At 33.1% G+C, this 18,206-nt stretch overlaps 1 protein-coding gene across 4 annotated transcripts in view; it reads left to right on the top strand.

Annotated features, from left to right (window-relative positions):
• Positions 1–18,206, top strand: part of HERC2 (HECT and RLD domain containing E3 ubiquitin protein ligase 2) — a 221,591-nt gene that overhangs the window by 155,814 nt on the left and 47,571 nt on the right. For all 4 annotated transcript variants that reach the window (XM_031959088.1, XM_031959089.1, XM_031959091.1 and 1 more), the window contains 8 exons: positions 35–206; positions 1,672–1,816; positions 2,840–3,065; positions 3,886–4,057; positions 5,717–5,906; positions 7,804–7,944; positions 10,137–10,328; positions 17,594–17,747. In XM_031959088.1, the coding sequence (XP_031814948.1) occupies positions 35–206; positions 1,672–1,816; positions 2,840–3,065; positions 3,886–4,057; positions 5,717–5,906; positions 7,804–7,944; positions 10,137–10,328; positions 17,594–17,747 (1,392 nt within the window). The remainder of the gene's footprint in view (positions 1–34; positions 207–1,671; positions 1,817–2,839; positions 3,066–3,885; positions 4,058–5,716; positions 5,907–7,803; positions 7,945–10,136; positions 10,329–17,593; positions 17,748–18,206) is intronic.

The following is an 18,206-nucleotide window of genomic DNA, read 5'->3' on the forward strand; positions in this document are numbered from 1 at the left end:
TTTTCTCTTCTCCCCACCTCCCTTCCCCATACAGGTTTGGTCTTTTCCTGGGGAGATGGTGACTTTGGGAAACTGGGCCGGGGAGGAAGTGAAGGATGTAACATTCCTCAGAACATTGAGAGACTTAATGGACAAGGAGTTTGCCAGATTGAGTGTGGGGCTCAATTTTCCTTGGCACTTACAAAGTCAGGAGTAGTATGGACTTGGTATGTAACATTTTTTTGCCCCATTGGAAAAACATACTGGAAATGTTAGTTTTTGTTTTTGTTTGTTTGTTTTATTTTTTTTTGGTATGTGAAAATAAACTCAATCCCTTTTTTTTGGCGGGGGGGGGGGGGGGGGGGGGGGGGGGGGGGGGGAGGGGGAGGTCAAATCTTTCTTCACCTTACTTAATTGAAGCCCTTTAATTAAAGCATGTTAAGATCTTGTGAATAGAAATGTTCCCTAGTGAAGATATTGTGGTAATAACGTCATAGAAAAACTTGCAGAAACTTCTGTTATTATTTTATTTATTTTATAGTTAAAATGAAAATTATATCCAGTTATAATAGAAGAAAACATTTAAGAATTGTGCTAAAATTAGATTTTATTTCTGTTTCTAAATTTTTTTCCCTAAGTAACGAAACCCAAAAGGAGCTTCAGTAGTTGTCAAAAATACTTTTAAAAAAAGTTTTTATTTGACATCATAATAAACATGGAAGATTAGAGGCTAGATATTGGTAAGCATTGAGAGGCATTTGAGGAAGAGATTGTAATACCATTTGATCCACTTTATTTAAAAAAATTATATATAATTTATAATTATAGTTATAATTATAAATATTTATTATAATTATAATATAATTTATATAATAATTTATATTTAATTATTTGAATAAACTCATCTTAAACTCATAAATTACATATCTTCCTGGTAGGACAAATCAAATTTATTTGTTGGTGTTCTACATTTATAACAGTCTTTTAAAAAAATACCTTAAGTGTACTTAGGTTGATTGTAGTTTGTAAGGCACTAGATGACATAAAGATAGTCTTGGGACTTCTTGCTAGTGAAACTTTAGGAAAGTCATTTAACTTTTCTCTGTCTCAATTTCATTATCTATAAAATGAGTTTATACCAATATTGGGAATGTATTAATATTTAACATCTACATGGCAGATTAAGTGGAATGTGGTATTATAAAGTTAGCATAGTTTTAATTATACTGTTAGCATTTAAATTAGCTATTGTTATATACTATGATTTTGTGAATAAAGTATTCTTAATGATTATTAGATAGGTAATGGCATCCCTTGCATTTCTTATTCTTTCACTCAAGTTGCTCTCAAGTGCCTTCTCATTGTATGAAGATGACTTTGAATTCTCAAAGCCCATGTGAAAAGAAAATAGGCTCTGGTAGAACCAGTCAAGCTGAAATAGGCTTTGACTTTAGGCCTGGTAATGGTGATAGTGTTTATAAATATGGCACATAAACACCATTTCATTAAATATTTATATATAGAAAATGTAGAGAAGTTCATTATCACAGTGTGATGAAATTTTGGGGCTTAGCTGGTCATGAATATCATAAACTGAAATGTTGTTGGTAGGTATTTCAAGAGAGAAAATACCTGTGGTAAGGAAATGATGGATTATTTGAATCTTTGAAAAATGTTATTGTTCCTTTTTAGGGGTAAAGGAGATTACTTTAGGCTTGGTCATGGCACTGATGTTCATGTGAGAAAACCACAAGTAGTAGAAGGACTACGAGGAAAGAAGATAGTTCATGTGGCAGTAGGCGCTCTTCACTGCTTAGCTGTCACTGATACAGGTCAAGTAAGTATATACATCTTGCTCCTAAAATAAATAGAATATCAAGGCAATAAAAATTATACTAGTATTTGGTGTTTCCATTAACTGTGTAAATCAGAGTTGGCAGATTCATGACCTACAAAACTCCCAACTTCAGATCAACCGCATTCAAGTATAATTGGCAGATATTTCATAAAATAAATAAGAATACAGTTAGTATGGGATCACAGTGGTCCCTTTTTATTTTAGTTTGAGACTATTGCTATTAACCAAAGATATCAAACTTGGTTGATGTACACTTCAGCATGGGGTGGGTGGAGATTCTTATGTAGAATTAATGGCTGCTTTTCAGTTTGAGAATACTGAAGGTAAAAAAAAAAATTATCCATAGCCATATCCTTAAAGAGATTTTAGAAACTGTGAGTATGATTTCTACTAATTTGTATATTGCTAGTTATTTTTAGGATTGTTAAGACAACTCGAGCTATTGAGCTGTGAAATGTAAAAATGTTGTAGACATTAACTACCAAATTTTTAAAAGATACGTCTTGTAAGGTATTTGTGGAAATCTATACATATCCTTAATATTTATAAAAAGATTGCTTATGAATAACATGATTTCTAGGATATCCTACCATATAATACCAATTTCATTTATTTATTTTTTATTAAAAAGGCAAATGAAATATAAAACTAAGATTCCCAGGTTCTCAGTTAATAGCATGAATTTTATCAACATCTAGGCTTATAGATCTGATGGTCCATCTTATCAAAAGAAAGCATAGCATTGACTAATCTTCCTGAAGTAGTGATTTTTAAACTAAAAGTTATTTAGAATTTAATTCTAAGTATATCCATTTCTTTTAATTATTCAAAATTCAAATCTCCCTATGAACCCCCCCCAAAAGTCCTAACTTTTAATTAATGAATAAAGCAATATTATAATATATTTTTAATTTAATTTGAGACGCTAAAATAAATATTTTCAACATAAATAGATCTAAAATAGTTCTTAGGTTTTAGAAATAATTGGTTTTTCTTTTACAGGTGTATGCTTGGGGTGACAATGATCATGGACAACAAGGCAATGGGACTACTACTGTCAACAGAAAGCCTACCCTTGTACAAGGCTTAGAAGGACAAAAAATCACTCGGGTAGCTTGTGGCTCATCTCATAGTGTGGCGTGGACAACAGTGGATGTAGCAACCCCATCTGTTCATGAACCTGTCCTCTTTCAAACTGCTAGGGACCCTTTAGGCGCTTCTTACTTAGGTAACATAGTTAGTTTGACTATAGAGATCAGGATCTTACAAATGTGTTTTAGTAGCTACTAACATTTCAGGGAAAATTATTGTGTGAACCTGAGTGGAACATGGAAGAAAGAAAATTCATTGTGCTGTGGAAAAGAATTTATATGTTAGAATGGGAGTTTGTGAAAGAAAATAATAGTCTTCTTTTCTCTCAGTGTTAGAAAGATTATAGCAATTCATGCTCTCTTGTTTAAAAAAGAAAGGAAAACCATCCTTGCTTTTTTTCTGATTCATTGTCTTCTTAATGACTAACAGTGAAATGTTATGCAAAATATGCATGATATATGTAAATTCAGTTTGGTTAAAGAATTTATCAAATAATTAATAAATGCCTAATTCTTCAAAGTTCTACCTTCAAAGAAAAGCATTGTCTATACAAAAGTTTGCTTTTTTGTTAGCTTCTATAAAGTGGGTTTTATATTGTTTCTGTTTTCTTGGGAAAGTAAAATTCTAAATTTTTTTTAACATAACCTTTTAGTTAGGAATATTAATTATTTTGGGTTGCATTTACAGTACTCATAATTTATGACCAAACATTTCGTTAATGTGTAAAAATTTTAGTTTGATAAGGGGAAAATGTTTTTAAGAGTGAGAGTCTTTGTTTATGTATTTAGATGAACAAAATAAATGTTTATTGAGTTCCAGGTATCCACTTTAATATTGCTGAGTGTATGTAGCAAAATGGAATACTTAGAAGCTAGAACTAGAAAGGCAAAACTTTTTAAGAGAAATAATATTATTGTTTTAAAATTAAGCACAACTTTTACTTTTCTATTTCTAAGGTGTTCCTTCCGATGCTGATTCTTCTGCTGCCAGTAACAAAATCAGTGGTGTAAATAGTTCCAAGCCTAACCGCCCTTCCCTTGCTAAGATTCTCTTGTCTTTGGATGGAAACCTTGCCAAACAGCAAGCATTATCTCATATACTTACAGCATTGCAAATTATGTATGCGAGGTAGGCTTGTCAACTTATTTACATAAATAAGCATACAAACATTAGGACTGGGCATGTATGTCTTTTCTTCATTGTTCAAATAGATTTAAAAACCCTAAGTTAGGACTGTTAAATGTTATTATTTATAATGGTTCCTTTTGATCAGGAGTGAAAAATAATTTTTTCTTCCAAGGACCATTTGGATATTTACAACATCATTTGCTGGCCATACAAAATTAGCAATTTACAGAACTCAAGCAATGGAAGGCAATTGTAACTAGCTTTCAACTCATCACCACCTGTGGTTGCCTTAGCAAATTATTTTGTAGGATTTACATGGCCTGCAAGCTGGATTTTCCTTATCCTTGTGGGAATGACACAGTGCTAGTGTATTTGGTAACTAATAGCAGTCCCTCTCCACTTAATTGAGATATTTATCAAAGACAGGAGAACATGAACCAAGAATATTTTCTTGTAGTTCTGTTATGTTGATATGTAGGAGAAATATATTTTGTTGAAGAATACCTAACATGATATTTTCTCTCCTATAAGCTAACTGTATTATTTTTTGATATTTGTTTCAATCTTTTGACATTATACCAGAATTAAAGCTTAGCCAATATTAAGTTACAATGCATTTATATATTATACATGCATTATATAGGTTGAAAATTTTTGGTCTCATTTTCTTTTTTTTTTTTAATAGCCTTTTATTTACAGGTTATATGCATGGGTAACTTTACAGCATTAACAATTGCCAAACCTCTTGTTCCAATTTTTCACCTCTTACCCCCCCACCCCCACCCCCTCCCTCAGATGGCAGGATGACCAGTAGATGTTAAATATATTAAAATATAAATTAGATACACAATAAGTATACATGACCAAACCGTTATTTTGCTGTACAAAAAGAATCAGACTCTGAAATATTGTACAATTAGCTTGTGAAGGAAATCAAAAATGCAGGTGGGCATAAATATAGGGATTGGGAATTCAATGTAATGGTTTTTAGTCATTTCCCAGAGAAAGAACTCTGGGCATAGCTGGTTCAGTTCATTACTGCTCCATTGGAAATGATTTGGTTGATCTCGTTGCTGAGGATGGCCAGGTCCATCAGAACTGGTCATCATATAGTATTGTTGTTGAAGTATATAATGATCTCCTGGTCCTGCTCATTTCACTCAGCATCAGTTCGTGTAAGTCTCTCCAGGCCTTTCTGAAATCATCCTGTTGGTCATTTCTTACAGAACAATAATATTCCATAATATTCATATACCACAATTTATTCAGCTATTCTCCAACTGATGGGCATCCATTCCGTTTCCAGTTTCTAGCCACTACAAACAGGGCTGCCACAAACATTCGTGCACATTTGGTCTCATTTTCAATCCAGGTCTGACTTAGTTGCTGGTATTGTCCAAAGCAGAACTCTCCTGGATGTTTTCTGGTCTGATGTTGGGGGAAAAATTACAAACTTGACCTTTTCTTGTGATTCATAAATTTTATTTCATTGTGGTAAAGCATAAATATATTTCATTTTAATCAAATAATAAAATATTTCTGTTGTAAACACTTTATTTTTCTGAAAACCATCAGATTGAAATACAAGTTTTAGATTATCTTTTCTATTGTCAAGAAAATGGCAAAGTGCATTAAATGTTCATCTGAATTTTCTTTTAGAGATGCAGTAGTTGGAGCATTAATGCCTGCTAGTATGATCGCACCAGTGGAATGCTCATCTTCTTCATCACCTGCACCCCCCTCAGATGTGTCTTCAGCAGGAAGTCCCATGAATGGTGAAGAGTCTGTGTTAGCTGTGGATGTAGAAGATAGACTAAGCCCAAATCCATGGCAAGACAAGAGAGGGGAGGTAATAAAATTAATAATAATCAACTATAGAAAGCAATTGGTGGTATCTGGCTATCCAATTAATACTTTTATTTGTTAATAACTCCCCTGGGGTGGAAAGAAATAGATCGTTTAAAATTTATCACCTTAATATTCCCTGAGTACAAATGTAATTTCTACATTTTTGCTATTTAAAAATAGCCTTTTATCTCTATAGTGAAATAATAATAATAAGAATAATAATGACAAGACTGATAGTAATAAATACTTATAAAATATTTATTTCATGCCAGGCACTTTAGTGGTTTAAAATTATTACCACATTTGATCTTCACAGTAATTTTGCAAGGTAGTTGTTCCTGATGAGGTCTAGATTTAGGGTTGTCGGGGAACCAAATGATGAGATTAGACTCAGGAACCAAAATGATATTAGGGTTCCTGGTGGTTATGGAGTTGAATGATGAAATCTAGTGGCAGGTTTGGAGTTCAAGGAACCAATTGGAGATATTTGACTCCCCTCTACCCCCTTGGGATTTGGTGCATGGGTAGGGAGTTGTGGGAAGGGAACCTTCTGGCAGTGCAGAGGTTCTTTGTAAAGGAATTTACAAACCGGAAAACCTAGATTGGTAAAAGAGGTTTATTATAGGCATTGGGAAGTCAGCCTTTGCTGCTGTGCATGAATAAAAAGACTGATGTCTTAGTGGTAAAGTCCCTGTCAGGGAAGTAAAGTTTTTACTAGAGAAATCCCTACAGAGAGAGTCTTGTCTTGTTGCAGAAATAGGTGAGGATAAAGAGAGGGTAGCACTGGAAGAGAATATCATCCCAGCAGGCAGAGGCTTGCTATGCCAGGAAGAAAGAGAGTTTCCTTGGCATTTTAGCTCCTCTGCAAAGAGAGGGTTTAAGATTGGCTCTTTTATAATAGAAGCTTTGGCTACAAGCCTAAGCGGGGTAGTGGGGGCTAGTGGGTGGAGTTCCAAGTTGGCTCTTTTTTTTTTTTTTTTTTTTTTTTTTTTTTTGCAAATCATCCAATATTTATTTGCATCATCTGGTAAATTCCCATATTGGCCATATCTGAAAATTTATGTCTAATTTTGATTTTTTTTTTTTTAATTTAATAGCCTTTTATTTACAGGATATATACATGGGTAACTTTACAGCATTAACAATTGCCAAACCTCTTGTTCCAATTTTTCACCTCTTACCCCCCCACCCCCTCCCCTAAATGGCAGGATGACCAGTAGATGTTAAATATATTAAAATATACAAGTTGGCTCTTTTTATCGACAAGCTGGATTTTAGCTTGGGCTGGAATTGAATAGAAAATCTTCAATTGAATAAGGTGTTTCTCCAATTCAATAGGATTGGCGTCTCCAGCTCTGAACTCAACTAGCCCCATCCAGACAACAAAGCTGCTTGTTCTCTGGTGGGGATCCCCACAGTGGCAGGATTCAAGGAGATTTTGTCCTTCAAGGAGTTTTAGAGAGTGTCGGGGCTCTCCTCATCATTCCTATTATCTCCATTTTACAGATGGAGAACATGAGGAAGAGAGAAATTTAAGTGAGACTTACCCAGGATCACACAGCTAGTAATTATCTAACAGTATATTTGAACTTAGGTCTTCCTGACTCCAGACCCAGTAATCTGTCTACTGTAAATCACCTAGCTCTACATAAAGTATAATAATATTTTTAAAAGCTTAAAATATTTTGATGGAAATTGACTTGATCCTTATCTTAAGGCTTTTGGCAGTGGTGATTGCTGGTGGTGGATTAAAATTAGGGAAAAAAGAAAGGGGGAGTCAGTGGAGTGTGTTGTTATAGCTTCTAATTTTAATTTTTCAAAAAACATATAGTTGCTCCTGGGTCTCACTGTTGTCTTTCTTATTCTTTTTCTGTTTTATTTTATTTTTTTTAAACTAGGTAGTTTCTTCAGAAGATGCTGTGACTCCATCAGCAGTGACTCCCTCAGCTTCCTCTGCCTCTTCTCGACCATTTATTCCAGTAACTGATGATCCTGGAGCTGCCAGTATCATTGCAGAAACCATGACTAAAACCAAAGAAGTAATTATTATTAATTTTGTTGAAAATTTTGTTATGTCAGCAGTTATATTCTTACATAAAACATACTTAAGTCCATTTTTCAGTGTAAAGATAATTATTCTTTGTAAATTAAAATCTTACTTTGTCATCAACTTCAGGAATCTCTTGGGCCAGAGGATTAGTTCAAGAATAAAGCACAAAATAAAGTAGACATTACTTTTCTGTCTTGAAGAGGGGGATAGAATTTCCTTTTCTACAAGGGAATAAAATTGTTGATTCTAAAGTTCCTAGGTTCTAAGCTCATTTAATTTTATATCAGATTATTGTTATTCTTGTTGGTCATGTTACTGTTGATTTTTTTTTTTTTAACAACTCCACACTAATCTTGTCTTTTTATGATTGTGTTTTCCTTTAATTGAATATCCTTTTGATTGTAAAGCCAAAAGAAAGAGTTCTGAATTTCTAATTTTAGAATTAGAGAATTAATTAATTTAGAATTAATTTTAATGTTAAGAATTTCTAATTTTTAAAATTCTTAAAATATTGTTAAAATAATTGAAAATTAAAATTTGTGCTTACTAAATTAAATATTTCAACTTTTATAGTGATACATGGTTCTAAACTTATTTTTGCTGAATAATTTGATGACTTCACATGCAATGAAGTAAAATCAGATACATATATTTTTTTCATTTTGAAGAAAAAAAAGCAGGTGCATCATTATAAATTCTTTTACCTTCCAGTGAAATTTGATTTAGAACAATTTGTTGACTTATAGATTTAAAAAATAGTATTACATTTGTGCAACTGTAGTACTACTTCTTAAATTTGAGCCACTTTTTTGAGTGGCTCAAATTTAAGAGCAAGGACTATGGTTGCTCATAAGAAAACTTCTGGAAGGACTCATTGGAGGAGTCTAGAAAGGATATATATACTGAGAATATTTGGATTATTGTTGCTAAGTAGGTCAAATCAATTGACATTTAAAGCATGTTATAGAGGGGAAAACCCTGAGTTTTGGCTTTATATGATGCACATTCTTTGGGATAGAATTCTTTTGTTGTAGATAAATTAACTTCCATAACTAAATGGTAAAATGATAGCACGAATCTGCTATCAGATAATATGTTTAAACTAAATACTAGAAAAATTAGTAGTGTACTTTTTTGAATGTATATTTAAATAATGAATTTTATATTTGCTTATTGTGCTAGACTTAAAAATACTACAGCAAAAGAATCTTGTGGTACGTTTTTCGTGTTGAACATTAGAATTTTTAAAATTATGCTTCTGGTTCTTGTTGTTTATTAGTTATTCATTTCCTTATTTAATATTTGGGAAATGTATGATATTTTGTTTGTTCAAAACAAATTTTGTTTTATTTTCATTAGCTACTTCTTCCTTTTCTGGTGATATGCCTAAGAATTGCCATTGTTTTTAATGACATTTTAGGAACAAAGATAGAAACAGGGATAGTTTTTTCATTCCTGAAAATGCATAGATAGCTAGGTGGTATAATAGATAGAGTGCCAGGTCTGAAGTCATAAATCTTCTTCCTAAGTTCATTCTGGCCTCAGACACTTTCTAGCTTTATAACCATGGGCACATCACTTAAATCTGTTTGCCTCAGTTTCCTCATGTCTAAAATGAGCTGGAGAAGAAATGGCAAGTGCTACAGTATTTTTGTAAGAAAACTCCAAAAAGAGCCACGAAGAGTTGGACATTATTGTTATATTGTTAACCGACCAACAAAAACAACAAACACTGGCATAATCCCTTCTCTGTTTGAGTTTCACCCAGTTGCAGCAAGGATTTCTAAAAAGTAGAAAGAAAGGGCTTAAGGTACATCACTGCAATTTATAATTCCAATACTATTTGGTCATATTACTAACCTGATTTACTTTTCTTAATGTTTTGAAGATTTATCTGGTAAAAGTCTCTGTATTTGGTTATACTTTGAAAAGATTCAATCAGAGTCATTTAGAAAGTATAAGCTTATAGTTGGGTGGCTGTTTATGAGCAGGAGCCTGTTATCTATAAATCATATTTATTGAGTTTCTATAGGTGTTTCATTCTACTGTAGATTTTATAGTTTATAGAGTAAAATTCATGTTGAACCATAAGTGGTTTTTCTTATTAAAAATGAAAGCATTCACTGTTAAAAATTGAATTATATAGTTTATGTTCATCATCTTTATTCTTTAATTTCTCAGGATGTTGAAAGCCAAAATAAAGTATCAGGTCCGGAACCTCAATATTTGGATGAATTTACTAGTCTCTTAGTGCCAGATGATACCCGTGTCATGGTTGACTTGCTCAAGCTGTCTGTTTCTAATCGAGCTGGTGAAAAGGGAAAAGATGTTCTTTCAGCTGTGCTTTCTGGTATGGGCACTGCTTATCCACAGGTGAGCTAAAGTGTGTACTAGAAATTTCTCTATCTCTCTTTCTTTCCCCCAACTCTCCTTTTTCGATTTAATTTTTTATTATTGTACTGCTTAATTTCTCCCCCTCACCCTTACCTCTTTACCCACCCCCGATCTGAAACTTCCCGGATTCTTATGGATGTAAATAAACTGTCATGAGAACATCACTTTAAATTCACTTAAGTCACTTAACCCAGTAAACTCTAAGACTACAAATTATAGATGAGTTGCTCTTTTGCATTGATAGATGGAATGCCCCAACAGGTGTTTTACCCAGCTGATGAAATCAGAGATCCAGTTTTCCCCTCCTCTTCATAGAAACAAACAAACAAAAAAAGTGTCATTTGGCAGTTGTATATATCAATAGCCTTCAGAATTGATGTTTAGAAATATCAGTTTCAAAATCTAGAGGAAAATAAATTATTTTTAGTACTCAGAAAAGAAACTTCTTGGCAGTCAATGGAAGGTTCTGACCATATCTTTTGGAAACCAGATAATTAATGGAATAATTAGTCTTTGGATCCTAGTACCTATAATTTTTTTTCATTGGGAATTAAGTTGGTGAGGCAAGTCTCACTTTCTAGTTCACTATTTTCTAGTGACAAAGTGGGTGTTCTTTCTTGTTAAAAACCTACTTATTTTATCCATATTGTGTGTATACTGCTCTATTTTTTCCCTTATGTACTTTTTAAAAATAATATTTTATTTTTCCCCAAACATGCAAAAATAGTTTTCAACATTCACCTTTGTAAAACCTTTTATTCCAAATTTTTCTCCCTCGCCCTTCATAGATAGCAAGCAAATTGATATAGGTTAAACAGGTGCAGTTGTTCTAAACATATTTCCATATTCTTCATGCGGTACAAAAAAAGTCAGATAAAAAGGGAAAAAACCATGAGAAAAAAACCCAGCAACTTTTTTCTAAGACATCCATTCTCCTATTATGAAACACTAGCAGAATTGTCTTTTATAATTTTTTGGGATATACAGAATTATGATTTCCATGGAAACCACTCTTTTCTCTTTTTTAAATACAGTGGTATAGTACTTTGTTATTAAGTAATTATGAGAAAAGTAGGAGGGGTTGACACTTCAATGTCAGGGTGACCTGAGTTCAGGTCCTATCTCAAGCACATACTGGCTTTGCAACCCTGTGTTAGTAACTTAACTTCCTGATCGCCTCAGACATTTTTTTAAGATTATAACTTGGCTTTTCTTCTCTAGCCTTGTCACATCCAAGTACCACTGCTGGTTCTCACAGTGTGTCAGTATGCCTGTGCCTTACCATACTAGTTTTGTCAGACATCAGTAGCTTAGACAACTATAAGCTTGATGAGCTCCAGGCCTTTTTCAGGCTCTATCAACAAGATCTGGGTTCCTGCAAATCAAGCTCACTTCCTCAGAGACTAGGTGGAAAGTACAGATGGTAAAATTATGTACCATGTTCCATATAAGATTCAATCAGAAGAGAAAGAATTAGGGAGGAAAAAAAAACAAAAAATAAGAAACTAGAAGAACCCCTCAAAGCCAGAGGAATCAGAAAATAAGGAAAGTAACCATTAATAATTGATTGAGAGAACTATATTCTGATTTTTCTCAGGAAAAAGGGAAATGAACCTATAGAGATAACAGATGAGATGATGGAACTCATTAATGAAAGAAGGTGGCATTCATTAATGCTCTAAATAGTGGTGAATTTCAGAGAACCATTGAATCATGGAGACCATATAATTGAATCCTTATTTTGGCTATTTTATATTCCAAGAAATCAGCTGTCTTTCTAAAACTTCAAAGACCAAACACCATCAGAAATTGTGACAGAGCAATCGAAATAAAACCCTGATTCATCCAGACCTCTTGGATAAGGTAGTCCATGATCTTTCCTTGATATGTAAACTGGACTATGATGAAAAAGTCTGTTTTATCTTGAATTAAGTTCAGCCAAGAGCTCAGAAGAACATTGGCAAACATACAAAAGAAATATTGAATTTAAAAAAAAAAAAAGGAAGGACAAAGCAAAGAAGTTTTAAAAGGGCAGCTACATGGCACAGTAGATAAAGCACTGGCCCCAGACTTGGGAGGACCTGCGTTCAAATCCAGCCTCAGACTTAATACTGATTAGCTGTGTGACTTTGGGTAAGGCATTTCACCCCAATTGCTTTGAAAAAAATAAAAAGAAGAGAACTTCTTACTGTCAATTAGTGAATATACTATATAAGTTTCATTCTGAAACAAGGAGAATCAGAAATATGTTGTACATAGTAATAGCAAGATTTTGTGATAAATAATTATGAAAGACTTGGTTCTTAGTGGTCCAGTGATTCAAAGGAATGCCAATAAACTTTGGATAGAACATATCATCTGCACCTAGAAAGAGAACTAGGGAGATTGAATATAAATCAACAAAAGCCATTTTCACTTTTTTTTTCCCCTCTTGTGTTTTTTCCCTTTTGTTCTGATTTTTCATTCCCAAAAAGATTCATTTAAAAAAATGTGTTTAAAAAAAGTTAACTGTATAACCAGAAAAAAAAATGAAAAATTTTAAAAAGTCTCAAGAGACACCTCAGACATTCCAAAGTGAGAAAGAGATCCAATGAATTGTCTGAGCCAAATTTGGAGGTTTTTCTGGAGGTGTAACTGGGAATTTTCTAGGAGGCATGCCTGGTGTGTAAAAGGGCCATGTTGGGTGCGGCAGGCCTGGCAGAAATGTCAGAATCTAGAAGCTTTTATTATAACCATGTAGGATTTAGAAGTTAAGGTGGCATTCCAAGATGTGGCTCCTAATTCAGTAACCATGTCAGAGTGTCAAAGCAACTTAAATTTTGTGAATCTCATAATCAGATTTTCACCCAAATCTGGAAGTCAAGCATAATTCCCTTTTATGTAATAAAGCCTTTACTGAAAGAAAAACGACCATAATCTCTTGATGGACCTTACAACAATATATATATATATATATATATATATATATATATATATATATATATATATATACATACTTAGAAGGTTGTGTGGTTTGAAGATAACCTCCTCTTCTAGTGTGACAGAAGCAATTTTTATAGTATATGATTGGCTTATTAGTCTAGTAAGATGTTTTCCTACTCAGAATGACCATACTTTAACTAGAAGCATAAAAGCATTACTTACAGGTGAAGGGAACAAGTAGTGCCTGAATTTATTTTTTTTTTAACTAATCATTTTGACTTTTCCCTAGGGACCTTTATTAGATTTCAAAGTGTCAAAGATGTATCCAATAAAAAGGAAAAATTAGTCCAGTCAAGGAAAGGTGAATGTTTTTCATCATTTAATGATGCAAAATTGAAATGTTTTATGTCTGTTGGGGTGTTTTTATTTTTTTTCCTTAAATGCTGATGAGTTTAAAAAAAAACAAAACAAAAACAACCCATAGTATGCTTATTTTGATGGCAAAACCAAATGTGAGAGGGATGTTCCTAATAGGGATGCAGCTGTTTTACCAAAATCATGAGTATGCATTAGGAAATTGGACATCTTGTAGATAGGAACAAAACACTCAAATACTACAGTGACATAGAGGGTATGTTTATTTTGCAAATATAACTTGTGAAGTTGGGTTACCACCATTCAATCTTGACTCCTCTCATGTCCACTATTATCATAACATTTTGTGTTTTTGTGTTGAGAAAGGAAGGTTCCTTTTTTCATTGATGATTTTTTTTCGTGAACAATAGATAACCTGGTCCTTGTTTTTAGTTATTTTCCCAGTCTATTTCTCTCCCCCCCACCCATTTTGTTGGGCTAAATATAGGTTTTTTCAGTCAGTATTTCTGAGTGTCATCCCAATGGTTTAATGTAAATGTAATCTCTACATTTTATATATAGGCTAATGTCTTTAAGCTTCTCATTTGATAAAAAGATTTCATTTTAATTCAGTGGTAACTTGGGAATCTTAGCATTGCTTATTTTTCTATACTAAAAGATGGAGAGAAGAACTTTCTGATCTCTTCAGAAATAGCTTTTGAAACTACATTTGAATTATTCTTCCCATTTTGGGAAAGGAAAACATGAAGTTTGCATTAATGGACAAATAAGATATAAATGTGGTTTGTAAATAGATTGTGTTTGTATGGCAGATTCCTGTTTTGTATGGCAGGATTGTTTACTGATTTCTGTAAGGGCATTTACTACCAAAACTACTTAGTACTAAAGTACTGAAAATACCTCCTGTGTTTTATTCAAGGACTAGAGTAATTGTATTAGCAAAATGAATACTCTCATAGGACATACTGGAAATGAAAAGCCTGTGGTGAATTATGCTTATTTGTCATTCAAGTAACTTTATAGGATCACATTGTTTGAAGTGAGATACAGCTTTATCCAGGAATTAAATATGTTTTTAAAAGCTCTTTATTGATATGAGTTACCTATTTGTGCTCTCCTAATAATACTCAATGGACATTAAATGATGACTATATATATACCAGGCATTGTTTTAAGTACTAAGAATATAAAGAAAGGTCAAAGATAATCCCTGTGTTTAAGGAAGTATCAGTGTGTTGCAGGAAAAAACAAATAAATTAGTATGTACAAACCAGCTGCATTTAGGATAAATAGCAAATAACAGAATTGCAAGGGATTGAGAATGATTTCTTGTATAAAGTATGCCAGGGAAGTAAAGGGGTGAAGATAAGGAAGAACATTCCAGTCAAAGAAAGGTAGGACATGTAGTAAGGTCTTGGCTTTGAAGATCTTTGAATACTTAATAAGGGATTATTTATCATCACTTGGAGGTGATGAGGTGTCAGTGGAATTTTTTGAGTAGGGAAGTGACATGTTCAGACTTGCACTTTAGGAAGATTAATTTGATAACAAGGTAGAGGATGGACTGCAGTAGGGAGCAGACCATCCTAGCAGACTGTTGTATTAGTCCAGGTATGAGGAGGTGAGGCCTTCAGCATAGTGGTAGTAATATCAGAAGAGAGAGAGGGGCATATTGGAAACCTGTTACAATCAAAAGGCATTGGCAACATAATGAATTTGGGAGTGGGTGGGTGAAAGTGACTGAGTCTAGAATGACAAATAAGAGTCTGAATGACTGGAAGAATGATAGTACCCTCAACAGAGAGAAGTTTAGGAGGAAAGATAATGAGTTCAGTTTTGGATATGTGCAATTTAATATGTCTATGAGACATCTGGTTTGATATTGGTAGATTTGAGGAGGGAAAGAAAATTTGGTTAGAACCACTGTGGATTTGGGAGAGCCACTGTGGTGAATGGGTTAGTGAGTAATTAGGTTCTTATGATTTACACTTAAAACCTTCAGTGTGTCTGACAAAATGAATACTCAGAATTTGTTTTCCTTACTTTACTAAATTTTACTTTCTACAGTGCAAAATGATTGTCAAATTTTACCTGGCCCAAGCTTTTTGTTCTTTTGAAAGTATGCTCAGAATTATGATAATTGTGATTAGTATCACAAATACAAAGTTCATTTAGGAGCTCTTCATATCCAAACTAGAAACTCTTTTTTCTTGAACCAACAACTCTATAAGAAATGAGAAAAAAACTTTTTTTTTTGGGGGGGGGGTGTCATTAAAAAGTATATAGTTTGGTCTGTACAATGTGGAAATATGCCCAAAGAGCTATAAAATTTTGCATACATTTTGACCTAGCAATACTAGGTATGTATCCCAAAAGAGATTTATTTTTTAAACAGCAAAAATATTTATAGTGTCTCTTTTCTCAATGCAAAAAATTGGAAATTGAGGGGAGCTAATCAGTTAGGGAGTGACTGAATAACTCGTGCATTGTGATTAAGTGGGAATTCTATTGTTCTATAAGAAATGATGATCAAAATGCTCTCACAAAAACCTGGAAAGCCCTCCATGAGCTCCTGCAAAGTTAAATGTATTATATACTAAAACAACAACGTTGTGATGGTCAGTTGTGAATGATTTTGTTATTTCAACAACATGATGCTCCAAGACTACTTTGAAGGACTTAAGATGAAAAATGCCATCCATATCTAGAGAGAAAGAACTGATTGTGATTGAATACAGATTTAAGCATACTTTTAAAAAATACTTTATTTTTCTTGAAGGTTTTTTTTGGTGGGGGGAAGATTTTCATTTTCTTTTGCAACATGACTTTTATGGAAACATTTTGCATAGCCTCACATGTGCCTTCTCTTCTTGATGGGGTGTGGGCATGGGAAGGGAGGAAGGGAGAGAAAAAACAAATGTTAAAAAATTGTTTGTACGTGTAACAGGGAAAAATAAAATATTAAATTAAAAATGTGATTTTTCAAATATTTCTAATTAAAAATAAAGTATGCTATTCATCCTAGGAAAAAAGAAACCCCCAAAATTTCAGAACAGCTGCTGCACCTGCATTGTAAAGGGAGCTTTCTCCCTCTACTCCCTATACTGATGAAATCACACATCCAGAAAAGAAGTACTTATTATGTTAACCTAATTGAATTTCACCAGAACTTTTCCATTAATCACTTGAGTCATGAGTTACATAATTTAAAAGGATCTTTAGTGATAAATATGGGATTCTAGGACTTTTGAAGGACTAATAACTTGAACTGATTAGTAGATTCCCAGTTCATCCAAGACTGCTTTGTGCTCATTTTACTTGAGACATAAAAATTATTGGACAGTCTTCATCAATTATCGTTCAAATTGTAGTGCTCTATCAACATGTAATTGTAAGCATTTATCTACATTTACTTTTATTTTCCATACAGACATGTTTTATACACCTGGTTGAAAAATACAAATTCCCCTTTATGTGCCATGATACCAGGTGTTTAATTTATACCTCTTTATCTATACTTGTTAAGGCTCCTCAGGACATTGGTACTCTAGTCTTCTAGTCTTTATGGACTGTCTTCATACAGGATACAAATCCCATTTTTAAAAATTGCTTTATGCTCTTTCCATTCAAATGTCTGGCCTATTTTTTTTCTTTTTTTCCTCCTGTTCTTGCAGAACAGTCTCAGAATTAAATTGTTGAGAATATAGTAACTTCTTACGTCTTGCCTTAGTTTGAGGAAGTAAAACATTACGGTTTTATTTAGTCTATCTTATCCTTGCTTTGACATTAAAAGAGATGTTGATTTAGAAGGTTTTTTGATTGGGTGAGATGAAGGTTCATGGCAGTAGTGATAAGAAGTCCCCTGTTTAATGTTTTGTTTTTTTTTTTTAAACCAGGTATCATTATAGTTCACATTTTTTTGGTTTTGTTTTTCTTACTCTTTTCAGGTAGCTGATATGTTGTTGGAGCTCTGTGTTACAGAGTTAGAAGATGTTGCCACAGACTCTCAGAGTGGTCGACTCTCTTCCCAACCTGTTGTAGTAGAAAGTAGTCATCCGTATACTGATGATACCTCTACCAGTGGTACTGTCAAAATACCAGGTATTGAATACAAACCATAAAAGTCGGAGCAGATAGCACCTTGAGTTATATAAATGACTACCCAACAATTACATTTTTAAAAAGGAAGGGAGCAGGATTTCTGTAGAATCCTTATTTGAATTAACTAGCAAATAAAATGCTATTATATATTGAAATTAAAAGGTTTAAAGAAAATTTTGGAATGTTAGAGTTACAAAGAACCTACCAAGATCACCTAATCTAAGTTTTTTTCGTTTATGAATGAAAAAACAAACTTTAAGAGTTTGAAGAGTCATCCTTAGTATGATTTGTTACTCTTGAGGACCATTATGTAGAACAAATAAATTATGCTTTATAATTCTTAGTTTTAAAATATGGTTCACATGGCTAATTATCTTATAGACAATTGTAATGTAAAGGTGGGAGAATTTAGGAAAATTATAAAGGAAGAAACAGAGGGCAAGACTACCTAATATATGA

This window comes from Sarcophilus harrisii, chromosome 3 (assembly GCF_902635505.1).
Source record: "Sarcophilus harrisii chromosome 3, mSarHar1.11, whole genome shotgun sequence".
NCBI lineage: Eukaryota > Metazoa > Chordata > Mammalia > Dasyuromorphia > Dasyuridae > Sarcophilus > Sarcophilus harrisii.